The sequence below is a fragment of the Ipomoea triloba genome, chromosome 3 (genome assembly GCF_003576645.1).
Source record: "Ipomoea triloba cultivar NCNSP0323 chromosome 3, ASM357664v1".
NCBI lineage: Eukaryota > Viridiplantae > Streptophyta > Magnoliopsida > Solanales > Convolvulaceae > Ipomoea > Ipomoea triloba.
This window is the reverse complement of record NC_044918.1, coordinates 17,302,463-17,316,650: the sequence shown is the minus strand read 5'-3', so window position 1 is coordinate 17,316,650 and position 14,188 is coordinate 17,302,463. Positions and strand designations below refer to the sequence as shown.

The 14,188-nt window shown below is 37.7% G+C and overlaps 2 protein-coding genes across 5 annotated transcripts; both read right to left on the bottom strand.

The window, feature by feature from the left end:
- Window positions 1–1,716: 1,716 nt before the first annotated feature.
- Window positions 1,717–9,353, bottom strand: LOC116012006 (serine/threonine-protein kinase VPS15). 4 transcript variants are annotated; one of them, XM_031251461.1, is made up of 11 exons: window positions 8,931–9,353; window positions 8,336–8,458; window positions 8,210–8,255; window positions 7,966–8,126; window positions 7,436–7,515; window positions 6,808–6,913; window positions 6,445–6,621; window positions 3,202–6,363; window positions 2,482–2,729; window positions 2,281–2,380; window positions 1,717–2,113 (listed from the first exon to the last, which is right to left on the bottom strand). In XM_031251461.1, exons 1-11 carry the CDS (start codon window positions 9,201–9,203, stop codon window positions 1,937–1,939), a joined length of 4,653 nt encoding a protein of 1,550 aa, XP_031107321.1. In that variant the 5' UTR covers window positions 9,204–9,353; the 3' UTR covers window positions 1,717–1,936. The 4 variants fall into 4 exon arrangements, with proteins under 4 accessions (XP_031107321.1, XP_031107322.1, XP_031107323.1 ...); XM_031251462.1 differs by having other exon boundaries at window positions 8,336–8,477; window positions 8,931–9,124; XM_031251463.1 differs by lacking the exons at window positions 7,966–8,126; window positions 8,210–8,255; window positions 8,336–8,458; window positions 8,931–9,353 and having other exon boundaries at window positions 6,445–6,634.
- A 900-nt stretch (window positions 9,354–10,253) lies between these two features.
- Window positions 10,254–13,100, bottom strand: LOC116012992 (zinc finger BED domain-containing protein RICESLEEPER 2-like). Its single transcript, XM_031252658.1, has 4 exons — window positions 10,979–13,100; window positions 10,802–10,869; window positions 10,442–10,474; window positions 10,254–10,271 (listed from the first exon to the last, which is right to left on the bottom strand). Exons 1-4 carry the CDS (start codon window positions 13,098–13,100, stop codon window positions 10,254–10,256), a joined length of 2,241 nt encoding a protein of 746 aa, XP_031108518.1.
- Between the last annotated feature and the right edge of the window lie 1,088 nt (window positions 13,101–14,188).

Here is a 14,188-nt window from a genome sequence, read left to right as displayed (position 1 = left end):
GATTACTATCTTCTCTACATTCACACATTCAATACAGTAGATTCACATACCATATACTGTGTATTCACATTTTGAAAACTCTAGATTCACACATTAAGGGGCAATATGTTTAGTACTTATATCAACACTGTTATGCATTCACACACTCAAATCACTACATTCACAGAAGCAATGCTCTATATTCACAGTTAGAAAACAACACATTCATACATTTCAGTGATAATTGTTCAGTAATCCTATTACTATCTCTTTACATTCACACATTCGTAACACTAGATTCACATACCATATACTGTGTATTCACATTTTGAAAACTCTAGATTCACACATTAAGGGGCAATATGTTTAGTACTTATATCAACACTGTTATGCATTCACACACTCAAATCACTACATTCACAGAAGCAATGCTCTATATTCACAGTTAGAAAACAACACATTCATACATTTCAGTGATAATTGTTCAGTAATCCTATTACTATCTCTTTACATTCACACATTCGTAACACTAGATTCACATACCATATACTGTGTATTCACATTTTGAAAACTATAGATTCACACATTAAGGGGCAATATGTTTAGTACTTATATCAACACTGGTATGCATTCACACACTCAAATCACTACATTCACAGAAGCAATGCTCTATATTCACAGTTTGAAAACAACACATTCATACATTTCAGTGATAATTGTTCAGTAATCCTATTACTATCTCTTTACATTCACACATTCGTAACACTAGATTCACACTCAAAACACATTTTCAAGGGCAATATGTTTTGTAATTATATTTATCAATGTTATGCATTTAGACATTCGAAATTCCATTTTCACGCTTCATATTCTCCATATTCACATTTTGAAAACCTCACATTCACAGAGAAACTCATTAAACTATTAAGAATCACAAAACATTGAATATATCGTAAAATTTTTGAACTAAAATCCCAAAATGTGAAGAAATACCTGTTGCTTGCTTGATCGTCGGCGAAATGCTTGGTGCTGTAGTGCTGTAGTGAACGAGTGCTGTAGTGCTGCAGTGAACGACTGCTGATCGTCGGCGAAATGCTCGTCGGCGTTGAAATCGGAAAACTGCTGCTTAGTGTAGTTTCAAGAACTTCCGGCGAACGTGATGCTTTTACGGCGACGTGATGCTTTTACGGCGAAGGAATGGAGAGTGTATCGGCGGCGAAAATGGGTTTGCAGAGTGTATCGCGATGACTGTAGCTTGCAGAGTGTATCGGCGAAGGGAGGAGAAAGGTTGTAACTTGCGCGAGAAGATGGATTTTATATTTAAAAAAAATAATAATAATAATGTGATTGGCTGGGTGAAACGGTGCCACTAACAGCACCGTTACACCCAGCGTCTAAACGACGCCGTTTAAGGACCCGGGTGCACATTGCAAGGTGCACCCGGGTCCACGGCATAACAATTGTGCAAAGTCTTATCTGATTCAGACAGTAAACTTCTAAAGACTAAAGTCTAAATCAAACTTTTTAAAAGTCTTGGTTAAATGCACCCTAAAACAATTTAGAATGACATTGGCGTTGCTCAGCTCAAGGTGGGTGATAACTTACACGCATGACCTTATTGATAAATGAACTAAATCAAACACAATCAACATTAAAATAATAAAAGCATTCTTTTTTTTTGAAGAGAATAATAAAAGCATTCTATTCAACTGCGTGGAACATTTGCCAGTAATCGCGTCAGAAAAAGTGACTCTTCATTTCAACACTATATATTCCTATGCCTAAGTATTACAAAGAGTAGAAATAATGTTGTATGAGAAGGGCGCAATAAATTTAAAAAATGGACTGGATTTATGTTGAACTGGATCTGTTTCTATTTGATTAATGATATAATGTACAGATTCTATCGACATATGAATTAAATATGTACATTAAATTACAGCTACTACGTTCCTTTTTACTTCCAAACCTTAATAGCACCATCTCTACTGCTCGATATCAGCAGTCTCTGGTTCAATTTGACAGAGCCTAATGAGAGAATACTGTCGCGATGACAGCCAGCAGAATCAGTGGCAGCAGCTGAAAGAATAGCCTTCGCAGTTAACCTGGTTGCCAAGGGTCGTCTCTTTGCCTCCTGCTCGGGTCAGGTAAAATAACGAACTCAATATATCAGTTAGTCTAAAAATCTGATCTTTTAAGTTCATATTAATTCCACGTTAACACTACAAACTGCAGCATTGTGAGAAAAGAAAATGAGATATAGGAAGTTGGAGGTTTGTTTAGATTTATTATTTCAAATACCTGCACAACTTGAACACCAAAGCTGGATTTCACCTCGTAAAAATCATCATTTGGAACTCCCTTTATAGATGGTCCACAGACACAATAGGTTCGCTCTGGGCTGAAAATGTCATGTCATGGTAAATAAAATGAGGAAACCGGCCAACAAAAATAACAACAGCTAGCAGTGGTAGTAAGTAGCGGTTGAGAAATCTATCAAACCTGCAGTGGTCCCAGCGACGTATCTTTAAGTCAGTGCCCCCTGTTAACAGATCCCCACCAGGTAATGGAAGGAGTGTGCGAATACCAGGAAGGCGAGGAGGAGACTCATTCAACTCATCAACTCTATACTTTGAATTTGGATTTCTCCTTTTATCTTGTTTAGGAGTAGCTTTGCTGGAGGGTTTTGCCAAAGCCCAGGGTAAGTCAGAGTTTTCAGCCTCACTCTCATTATTTGCCACCCGCAATACCTGCCAAACAAATGATGCTTAGCTTGCACATGTTGAACACTATGAAAAGGATGATGTCAACTGCATATGTAAGGTTCTAGAGGAGTTGTTGTAGTGAGTCTATATGTAACTACAAGCAATTGATTACTCCTAGTTAAGTTGCATTTTCAATCTTTTGTACCAATACATTCTCCAGTGTTCCTGAATTTTTAAGTGATCAATTAGTACTTATACAAAATTCAATACTACAGCACTTTATGCCTGTCAGCTATTATTGACCAATTCAGCCACGTAAATATTAGATCAATCAAGTAAAACTTTAATTACAAAGAAATATGAGCAAAATCATTTACAGAAGCTTGGAAAATAATCTAGAGTTTACTGCCAATACTCTAACAGATTGGAACGAAATTATAAATAATAATAATAATAATAATAATAATAATAATAATAATTATACTCTGTAATACTTAATAAAGTTATTCCGAAATACCTGGTGGCAGCTCCCATTTTCTGCATTCCAAAGAGAGACTTCATTACATCCTGCTGCAACATAAACAAGGGGCCTTGCAGCACCAGACAAGGAGGTAGTTGGAGGAGGAACAAAAAGACACATTTTCTCAATGGGGCAAGCGAGAGTGTACTGCCATGAGTTGACTGGTATACAAAACCTCAGATCCCATAGTGTAAGTACACCCCTTGATGAGCCAGTCACAAACCAATTTCCACAAGGGCCAGCAACAAGAGAAGATACATAACCCTCCTCAGGATACACTTTTGAGTTCCAGGCATTTGAGCTTGTTCTTGCATCCCAGAGATGGAGCCCACAATTTTGGGTACTATACAGAATCATTTTGCAGGGCCCACCATCTGGTGAGTAGTTCAATAGGCTTAAAATTGCACCCTCTCCAACACCATGTTTTTTCACATCAGCAACACCTGAGTATTTCTCAACAACATTTCCAAGTCCTCTAGAGATATAATCAACAGAGAACATGTGTATTGTTCCATCACAAGCTCCAACGGCAACTTGAGCAGAACCCTGGAGTACTGAAATACACAACGCTCTACTTCCCCCCAAAGAGTAAGTTAACCTGGATCTAAATGAGATATCCTTCTCTAACCTTTTGGAATCCCAAATCTTAACAGTAGAATCTTCAGACGCACTAACAAAAAAGCTTTGGTCTGTTGAAATGGCAATATCATTAACAGCAGAGCGGTGCTCCTGGAGGTGAGCAACTAACACTCCACGAGGCTTCCACCCAGAATCTGGAATAGTTGACATTCGACCAAAAGACGGCATCTCTGTTCCATCAGTTGCAGCTAAGTTGTCTTCCATTGTAAAGGAACCCCCTTTTTTTGTGCCAGACACACCCAGATCTTGAAACTTGCTATCAATATATGATGTTTGCTCAGTTTCCCTGTCTTCAACTTCATGTACAACTCTCCGCAATTGGGTAGAGTTGTTACCAATGCTAATCGAACCTGAGACAAGTTTAGGTGCTGGAACTGTGTTAGCCAAACTAAATGACTTGTTTACTGGATCCATCCAAGGCAAAGATGATGAACCAAAACCCAATGTAGTACATGGTAATGACGTATCAGAGGCAGCAGGACCAATTCCAGCTGCTCGCTTGTTGTCAACTTTAAAGTAGTATAATGGTATTCCTTCTGATGGTTTATCAATTAAGCAATTCATACTACTCACTTGTGGAGATACAAAACCAGATAATTGCAACTTTTCTGATGGATGCCGATCTTGGCTGTCCATTGTACTGGAAGGATTTTGTATCAAGCTTCCCAAAGCCTTCAACTTAGTCTCATTATCATCACAATCTGTAAAATCTAGCGGTTTATCACTGCCAAATTTGTGACCTTGACTGTCATGTTTTCTGTCATGCCAGTATGCCATCTGATCAATTTCAGTGGGATTTCTTTCAAACAAGTCCAGAGTTTCCCATTGTTTAGGCTGAGACGAAGAATTATACCATATCTTTCGCTGTCTGTCAAGCATGTCAGAACTTTTTGCATTTTCCAGAACCTTGTAGTATATTTCTCTTGGAACAGGAGGCTTAAGACATGAGAAAAGTGTTTTTTCTGAAGCAAGCGATGCTGGTTGCCTGCGGAGGAAAGGACGAATAACAGGGACAAGAAAAACATAGGAATCTACTGCACCTAAGCTCTCGCTACTGGCCGCAATGAAAGCAACAGCTGACCTCCTTACCCATTGACTAGGACAACATAACAATGGAAAAGCATGGTCAATCATTTCAAGCAATATCATCTTTCTCAGAAAACTACTTCTGCAAAGAATAGCCAAGCAATCTAATGCATTGGCAATGACTGATTCAGTTACATCCGTTAATGCCTGCTCAATGTAGGGCAAAAGATATTCCTCTACACTTCTTTGGCCAACAAAAAAGCAAACATACGTGATTTGCCCATAGAATACGGCCCTGAGCTGCTCATCTCGATCATTCAGAAAAGCAGGAAGAATGGGCAAAAGGACATCATTGCTTTGTCTCTGGCCAAAAAACCAACAAAGGTTGCCAATATCTTGCAAGAGTGCTCTCCTGATATTTGGGGTTTGTTTTGGGCCCATCACCAGTTCTTGGATTACCTCAGCTATTGATTTTCTCAATTGTGCAAGCTGTGTGTTACTGTTTAGACTCGGTGGTCGGCCAGATGGTTCACTGGATGAGACTGGTGACTTATGAGATAAATTCACTTCATTCAAAACCCCCGCTTCACTTAAACTAATAGAGTGAACAAGAAACCCATAAGCAGTTAAAGCTAGCTTAGATATATTGCTGGCATAACAGATCCTCACACTTTCCTCAGGATCATCAGGAAGCAAAGAAAGCATTGGAAGAATATACTCTGGAAATATTTTGGCATCACTTGGAGGGAAATCTCTAACCAGAGGAAGGATATCACACAAAGTCTCCAATGCAGCACAGCGAACAATTGCTGCTGGATCTGGAAGCAAGGCTATGACATATGGCAGCACTCTTTGCAAACGACCTTCATCATCAATATATAATGAACAAGACTTCAATAGAAGTATAGCCCCTCTCCTCATAAAAGGCAACTTAACATTGCGTATACATGAACACAGCATTGACGCAATTAAAACCATACCCTCACAGCTCATTACATCATCAGGCAAAGGTAAGAAAGGCATCCCAAAAGTGTCTGATTGATTGTCATAATCAGACATGAGAGAGGTTAGATCATTCATGGTTATCTTTTTCAAGAATGGATGGTGATTTCTCTTGAAAACATTGGAAACTGTCTGAAATAGCTCCCCAGGAGACTGCATGCCAGAGTGCATTTGATTTTTAGATGCAATATCGGCTGCATCCTCCAGCATTGGCTTAACAGCAGAACATCTATTATTACTTTGTTTAACATCCCTGAGTAAAGTATTCACATCGCCAAGAAGATCAAACCGATCATGAATTGATCCTCGCTCTGTGCCCTCTCTTTTATTAAGGGTGTCCTTCAATCGGTTTGAACTTTGGCATTCATCCTTTCCTTGCAACCCATGACTGGTGACACTTGGAGACATGCACATAGCAGGTGAGCTCTCCCCATCTGGCCCATTGCTCATTTGTTTAAGTATCTCTTGAAAAGAGGTCTGGCATATCAAGACCTACAGAAGATGCACTGGCAATTGAGAATGAAACTATAAGCTAATCATGAAAAATCAAACATCAATTAAACAGGCTCTTACCCTTGCATCAGAATTAAGTGGATTCAACAAGCAATAGAAGTTATGAAGAAATGGCGAGAAGTAGCTTGGGAACACAACACCTGCATAACTCTGCAAGTAGCTTTCAGCAGAACACCGTGACTCTGGATCCAACTGAATCATATGAAGGATCATCTTGCGGATACCTGAATCTGGAATCTGCATCAATAGACTATAACATAAGAATTTACCATCAGAAGACAAGGGTTGATGTAGACCATCAAGAGATTTTCTATGGGCATTTGGGGCAGAATATTGTTGAATTGAATGATTGTATCCAAACAAGAGGAGCAAACTCAGATGGCACATTAGTAAGCAAAGAGAGTTGGGAGTCAACAACAACACCTTTTCCAAAAGTTGGTTAGGATCATATTGTCCTCTGCGATATGCAAGCAGTTGAGACAGTTCAAATAAAGGCTGACCCTCAAGGAAAAGCTCAGCAATAACACACCTGAGACAGAATGGGCAAAGTAGAAATATTAAAATTTTATCTCCATCAAGCAACATAAAAATGAGCAAATTGCAATTGCAGAAGGATAGAACACCATTAGCAAAGATAAAAGATCTGAAATTCTTCTTTTGGATCACAACATACCAAAATCCTGCTAGCTTCACTATAATACAAATGGAAAAAAATGAATAGAGAACTAGACAAAATATTCACCCTAATAACAATCCATAATGGATTTGCACGAAAATGGCAGTGTGCTGGAGACAGAAAGAGTGACAAAATTGATGTTGAGAGGAGAGAAACACAGCTCCTTTTGTAGCATGAAAATTTATTATAAGTAAATTAATGAATTACTATTTCCAGAACATAACTATTTTCTACATCAAATTAGATATCAGTGGATTAGCAAACCAACACATCAACATTCATTTTGAAGCATATTCCAAAATATGAGCTTAAAAAACTGTTTATCGTAAAAATAACTACCAATATATAACAATGACTTGAAACTGATGACCTCACCCTACGGCAAAGATATCCATAGATAGCTTTAACGGTGCATCTTGTGCAACATGCGTCTCAACCCCATGCTCATAAAACCTCTGAAAATCAAGGCAAATTAGCAACTATTACTTATCCAGTAAACCATTTAGCAATGTCACTCTAACATCATGATTTTATTTATTTATTTTTTTTAAAAAAAATCCATTAAGGTATCACCATTCACCAATAAGGAAACAGAGAGAAGACATTCCCATAATACATCCAATTTTATCATACTGTAGCCAAATGAAACCACTATTTCTATGGTTCACTAGATACTTCTATCAGAAGGAACTTAACCAGTATTGCATGACTTTTGAATAGCATAGTCAGTATTGGCATAACTCTACTCTGGTCTTAACAAAAGGTACACCATTTTTGTACACACTTAGCCACTTAGGCTTTTGAGTGAATGACTAACTTAGCTAAAGTGTGATTGTAGTAAATAGAATGCTTAATCTAATAACCCATATAGAATAGCAGAAAATGTAAAATAGAAGGGAACAAACCTCAGGTGCAAGATAACATCGCCTTCTTCCACCAGTATCAAAGAAAAATGAGAAATCAGAAGGATCATCATGTGGAATATACGTGGGTTTAAATGATGCATAATCGGCAAGGTAAAGCCAGTTCCAAGAAGTGACCAACACATTCTCACATTTAATGTCCCCTGGAAAAATATAAATGAGTTTCCCTGAGAAACAAAAAGCAAGAACAAAAAGAAAATGCATTTCCATATGCTAGCGGTCTCACCATGACAGACCCCACGCTCATGGCTCTGCTTCACTGCAACCAGCAACTGCAAAGACCAGCAGTACATGATATGCCTTTCCAAGATTTAAAAGGAATAATTTAACAATGCTGAAACAGGATAGAGACCTGGAAAGCTAGCCATTTCTTCTCAACGAGACTGAGGAAAGGACGTGTGCTAAGACGATCATGAAGATTATTAAAGAAGTATTGCCTAAGCAAATAAGCTGCTTTATCTGTTTCCAGCCAGAACTGCACCATAAAGAGAAGACTAACATACAGCTTATTAATACAAAGGAGATGCAATTTCCTAGCTCAAGAAGTCTAATTTCTATATACATAATTACATATTTTCTATTTTCATTCCTGTTGCAACAATTACAAATTGCAGATAAGTGCGATATCCATCAGGGTCTAATTAAGCTACATATTTTCATAATATAATTTAAATAGAATTATGAATTTTTTGTCTAACTTTTGCTTATAGCTTGAAAAAAAAATACTACTTCAGTAGAATTCTCCTCCCAAATCTAGAGCATATTGAAATTGGAAAGAATAATACATAAAAATAAACAGATAAATAGCTAAACTACGTGTACTGAAACAGATTAATCATTAATGCTTTTAATAGTTCCAGTGTTCCACTAACTTCAAAGTATTTTTTGTTTCATTGAATTTCGCAAAGCAACAAAACTATTTATAAAACAAAAATAAACAAATTAACCTGGAAGGGCCAAACATGGGGATTTTCGATGCCATTGAAGATCTCACAAATATGCGAGAGGCGTCGCTCATGCTCGCGCAAATCAATGGAGTCGCCTCTCTTGAAATACACCTTCACTAATACAAGCCCCTCATCGTGTTTACATAGAATCGATTTCAGAAATCGGCCGCGGCCTAAAACCTCCTTCAGCACCAGGTTGTACGACGACGGCAGGTCGTGGAGGTAGTACTCCGTCGCGGAGGCTTGCGTTGTCCGAGCAATTTTATTTCCCATGTCTTATGGTTTCAATTTAGCTTCTACTGCGAACATAGATTGAAGTTATATTAGGGTTTTGGGACGGGTGGGCACTGGGAAAGAGAGTTCATTGGTGCCGAATAAAGAGGAAACCATGGAGTCTTAGGTGAAGGGGGAGAAGGGCGAAAATGGCAAATCTGGGTTCAGGTTTATAAAAAGAGGAGAAGAAAGCATTTTAATTAATCCAGTAATATTTTGCCATGTCATCAGGTGACAACAATTGGTGGACCCTACCAACTGAAATCTTAGGACTATGGAATTGTATTTAAATAAAGGGTTACACTTGTGTGTGAGACCGTTTCACAGATCCTTATTCGTGAGACGGTCGGGCCGGGTCAAAGCATCATGCAAATGCCATACTTATATGTGTAAATATCATACTTATATGCTCAAATATAACACTTATCAAGAATACAATTTTTGTTAATTATAAGAGAAAAATTAATATATTTTTCATAATAAGTAATGTTAACTAGGACTGTGCATGGTTCGGTTCGGTTCGGTTCGGGGAGGGGTATGACAAAACCGTGCGGTTTTCGGTTTGAAGAATTGAAACCCAAACCGTGTAAATATTTCTTAAAACCCTTCGGTTTTTTGCTATTCGGTTTCGGTCGGTTTGTTCGGATATCCGAACAAATTTCGGGTTATGCAAAATCAGATAAAATTTAAAAATATAAAATAATTATAATTACAATTTACAAACTAAATGGCAAAGTTTGAAAATAGTTACTGAGTTACACATTACTACATTAGTACATAACTAATAACTTACATAACTTACAAGCCAAAGTGCCAAACTGCCAAAATGATATCAAAATGACATAAGTACAAAACCCAAAAAGGCAAAAACTATGCAGATTGAAATAAGTTTTTCAGAATTACAAATCCACATAAATCATAATCACTAATCAGTTTTCAGATTTACAGCATGACAATCAAACTACTCCAGTTGTCCAGCATTGAGCATTCAAAAAGCCAATTCATGAATCCTGATCCTCCTAGTAATCTACTCTAATAAGTAATACCCTTCTACAATAACTCTTCTTCCTGTTAAAACTTAACAAAAATTAGTAACGACATAAACAACAAATCAACAATCTACTTAATAAATGAGCATATGAGATTATAAAGTATTGAAGTTGGCTCAGCAAGCTTTTTATCCATATCAATTTCTGGATTAAGGGCAAATTGCATCAATGTCACCATGAGCAACATACCAGCTTAATCCTTATTTCAGTTTCTGGTGGAAGCTTCATCATTGCCATAATATAAATTGCCAAAAATGAATATATCATTGCCATAATAAGTTAATAACATTACCACTTTACCAAATAGGCAAATATAGGGCAGCAACTTTACCAACTTACAAGGTAGTAAGTTACCAAGCCTCTAAACAGAACATTACCAGATTTTCCAGCATTGTTTGTGGCCAAAAACTCATCAAGGGCAGCAACTTAGAAGTTTCAAGTTACCAAGCCTCATTGTCTCAAGTCTCAACATCAGAATTCATAGTTAGTTCAGTAAAAGATTAAAAGATATATCATTACTATCATATAAAGTATAGAGAAGACAATTACAGGAATTGTTGCAAGTGAAGAACCAGCAGTCCTCCCACCAGATGTATTTCCACCCTCAACAGTAAACTCTACAACAAATTCAATAATTACAAGAATGTGAGATTGTGAGAATTCAGTTAAATGAAAAAACTGAAATTGAAAGATTGAATTAAAGAATACAGTTAGAGAATCATTTACCTTTCTCAAATCTTTCTAATTCTTCCAGATTTTCCTCAATTGATAGAGGGGTATTTGGCAGCCTAAGCCAATCCTGAGTACAAACCAAGGCTTCCACAATTTTAGGAGTTAAAGAACTCCTAAAACAATCTAAAACCCTCCCAGATGTACTGAAGGCAGACTCTGAGGCAACAGTTGAGATTGGTATAGCTAAGACATCCCTAGCAAGCTTAGATAGGATAGGAAATCTTGCAGAATTAACCTTCCACCATCTCAATATATCAAATGAATTTTCCTCTTCAACTATTGCCTCAGATAAATAATGTTCCAACTCAGTTTTTTTCCTCCCACCACTTTCCATTCTTTGTTTCTTAATTTGGGACTTCAACCAATGTTGTGGCTTCCCAACTGGGGCAGATGCAGACTGAACAGTCTCAATAGAAGAACCAACAGAACCAGAACCAGAACTAGAACTAGAACTAGAACCAGAAACAGAACCAGATTGACTGTAACTGACAGCATAATCATCAAACAATTCATGCAGAGCAGTCAACAAATTCTCAAGGTAAGTTTTGCCTTTTACCTCACCATACATATGATTTATCTGAGTTGGCATATATTCTAACTTGTCCCTGGGGTCTAAAATGTTTGCAAAGAAAATCATATAGTTCATTTTATCTATATCACCCCAATATTTTTCAAATTTTGCTTTCATGTTAGCCCCCATTAGTTTCACAGCCCCATCAGCTTCCACCATGCTTTTCAAGATACAGAACAGATCAGATATCTCAGAAAAAAAGGTATTAGATGTCACATACAAGGACCCTGAAATTCTGATAGTCATGTCATAGAAACATTTCAACAATGTGACCAAACTGTTCACAGAATCCCAATCATGTAATTCAGGAATAGAATCACCTAAATCAGATTTAAATGAATTGTCACTCTCCTCATAGGCCTCAAACACTTTCTGATATATAACAGCAGACTTTAACATCAAATAGGTGGAATTCCACCTTGTTGGCACATCAAGACACAGAGAAGATTTCTGCTCAATACCAATTAAGTCTGACAAATCCCTAAATTTCTTCAACCTAGCAGGTGAGTTTCTGACATATCTAACAACCTCCCTAACCTTCTTTACAGCAGTATCACACTCTTTCAGACCATCTTGAACAACCAAATTCAGAATATGGGCAATGCATCTCATGTGAAGATACTTACACTTCACAGTAGATGATCCCCAAGACAACAATTTCCTTTTTAAAAAACCAAGGGCAGTATCATTTGATGAAGCATTATCTACTGTCACAGTAAACACATTCCTAAGCCCCCACTCAAGCAAACAATTTTCAAGAGCTTTTGCAATATACTGACCCTTGTGTGATGTGACAGGGATAAAAGAGATAATTTTTTTATGTAGCTTCCAGTCTTCATCTATAAAATGTGCAGTGACTACCATATAATTGATCCTTTGAATAGATGTCCAAGAGTCAGTTGTAATACTGACTCTTTGAGTGTTTCCCCTAAACAAACACTTCAACTTCAGTTTCTCTTCTTCATAAATAACATGGATGTCCCTACTGACTGTCCACCTAGATGGAATTTTAAACCTAGGACAAGCCACTGCAATAAACCTCTTAAACCCTTGGCCCTCCACAAATATAAAGGGAAGCTCATCTATTATAATCATTTCTATCAAGGCTCTCCTAATAGAATCCTGACTAAATACCCAAGTCCCTAACTCTCCAACAGTTGGTTCATCTGAATCAGAGTTGACAACAGCTTGAAATGTCAAAAGAGACTGCCTAGTGTCTTTAGAGTGAGGGTTTTTCAGACAACTAAGTACGTGGGCCCTTAAAGTTGAAGTACCATGCTTTTTGGTTTGAGATTTGTATATCTTTGCACAATAGATACACTTAGCTTCTGTAATAACATCATTAATATCAGACAGCCTCTGAAAATGATCCCAAACCTTAGATCTGAACTCAACGTGTTTTCTTTTCTTCTCAGGAACTACAGTAGTAGGCAGCACATTCTGTTGAGCATTTGTTTCAACAGTTTGGGCTTCCACCACTGTTGCTCCATGAACTGAAGAATTGGTAGGTTCAGAGCCAGTACCAGGCATACTGATATTTTCCATCTAAAAAGCTGGAACAATATCAGTATACATAGTAGGAAATGGGAAACATAATACAGATTACAGAATTCCATCAGAATTCCACACTTAAGACTTTAAGACTTAAGAGTGTAGCACTAAATAATGCAACACAATTCCATCAGGCATTCATCAAAGACATTTACAAATGTCTCTAAATGCTCATCATATGGACAGGACAACATATAGCCACATAGCATGCATTCAGCTTCCACATAACAAATTAAAGACAATCAGAGATCATCATTTAGTGTTGTAGTCAGTGCTTCCACAAAACCAATAAATCTCATACTCAGAATTCATAAATTCAGATTTCAGAGCATATAAAATTAAAATCACAACTCAAAACTCAGAATTCAGATTCAGTATTGTAGTCAGTGCTTCCACCACCAGAACAATAAATCTCATACTCAGAAATTCAGATTTCAAAGCATATAAATTTAAAATCACAACTCACAACTCAGAATTTAGTATTGTAGTCAGTGCTTCCACAAAAACAATAAATATCATAATCAGAAATTCAGAAAGTCAGTGCTTCCACAATATTAAAATAACTAGGGTTGGCGATTTACTTGTTTTCTCACGCAATTTCCCCGGAGAACAAGGGCCTTCAACACAGTAGAAACCACCTGCGTGAGTGCGTGACTGCGTCCACCACTCCACCAGACCACCAGTCAACAACGGCTTCGGGCTTCCACCGGACCACCACCACAGAGATTCAGAGATTCAGAGACACTCAGAGAAAGGGCTTCCACCAGACTCTCAAAGATTGAGAGAACTCAAAACACAAAGTCTCAACTCTCAAGTCTCAAAGAACGGGACTGAGATATGAGAAACCCTAGGGCGAGAACTGAGAGACAGAGAGAGTCGCAGTCGAGACTCGAGAGATTGCGCAGTCGAAGACTCGAAGTGGAATGAGAAACCCTAGGGCATATCATAATATATATACATACACAGCACGACACCGTTTAGTACTAAGCAGTAAGCATAGCATCGGGTTTTCGGGCGGTTCGGGTGGGCAAAATACATACCCAACCCGTTTAATTTCAACCATTTTGTTTCATGGGTTGGGT

What these genes read in the sequence shown, in the direction of transcription:
- LOC116012006 (XM_031251461.1), bottom strand. Translation starts at nt 9,203, where the DNA reads ATGGGAAATAAAATTGCTCGGACAACGCAAGCCTCCGCGACGGAGTAC. An exon ending in AGAAATGGCTAGCTTTCCAG is followed by an intron (nt 8,256 to 8,335) that starts GTCTCTATCCTG and finishes TGGTCTTTGCAG; the next exon opens with TTGCTGGTTGCAGTGAAGCA. An exon ending in CTAACCAACTTTTGGAAAAG is followed by an intron (nt 6,622 to 6,807) that starts GTGTTGTTGTTG and finishes CTATTGATGCAG; the next exon opens with ATTCCAGATTCAGGTATCCG.
- LOC116012992 (XM_031252658.1), bottom strand. Translation starts at nt 13,100, where the DNA reads ATGGAAAATATCAGTATGCCTGGTACTGGCTCTGAACCTACCAATTCT. An exon ending in ATTAGAAAGATTTGAGAAAG is followed by an intron (nt 10,870 to 10,978) that starts GTAAATGATTCT and finishes AATTTGTTGTAG; the next exon opens with AGTTTACTGTTGAGGGTGGA. An exon ending in CTTCACTTGCAACAATTCCT is followed by an intron (nt 10,475 to 10,801) that starts GTAATTGTCTTC and finishes GCAATGATGAAG; the next exon opens with CTTCCACCAGAAACTGAAAT.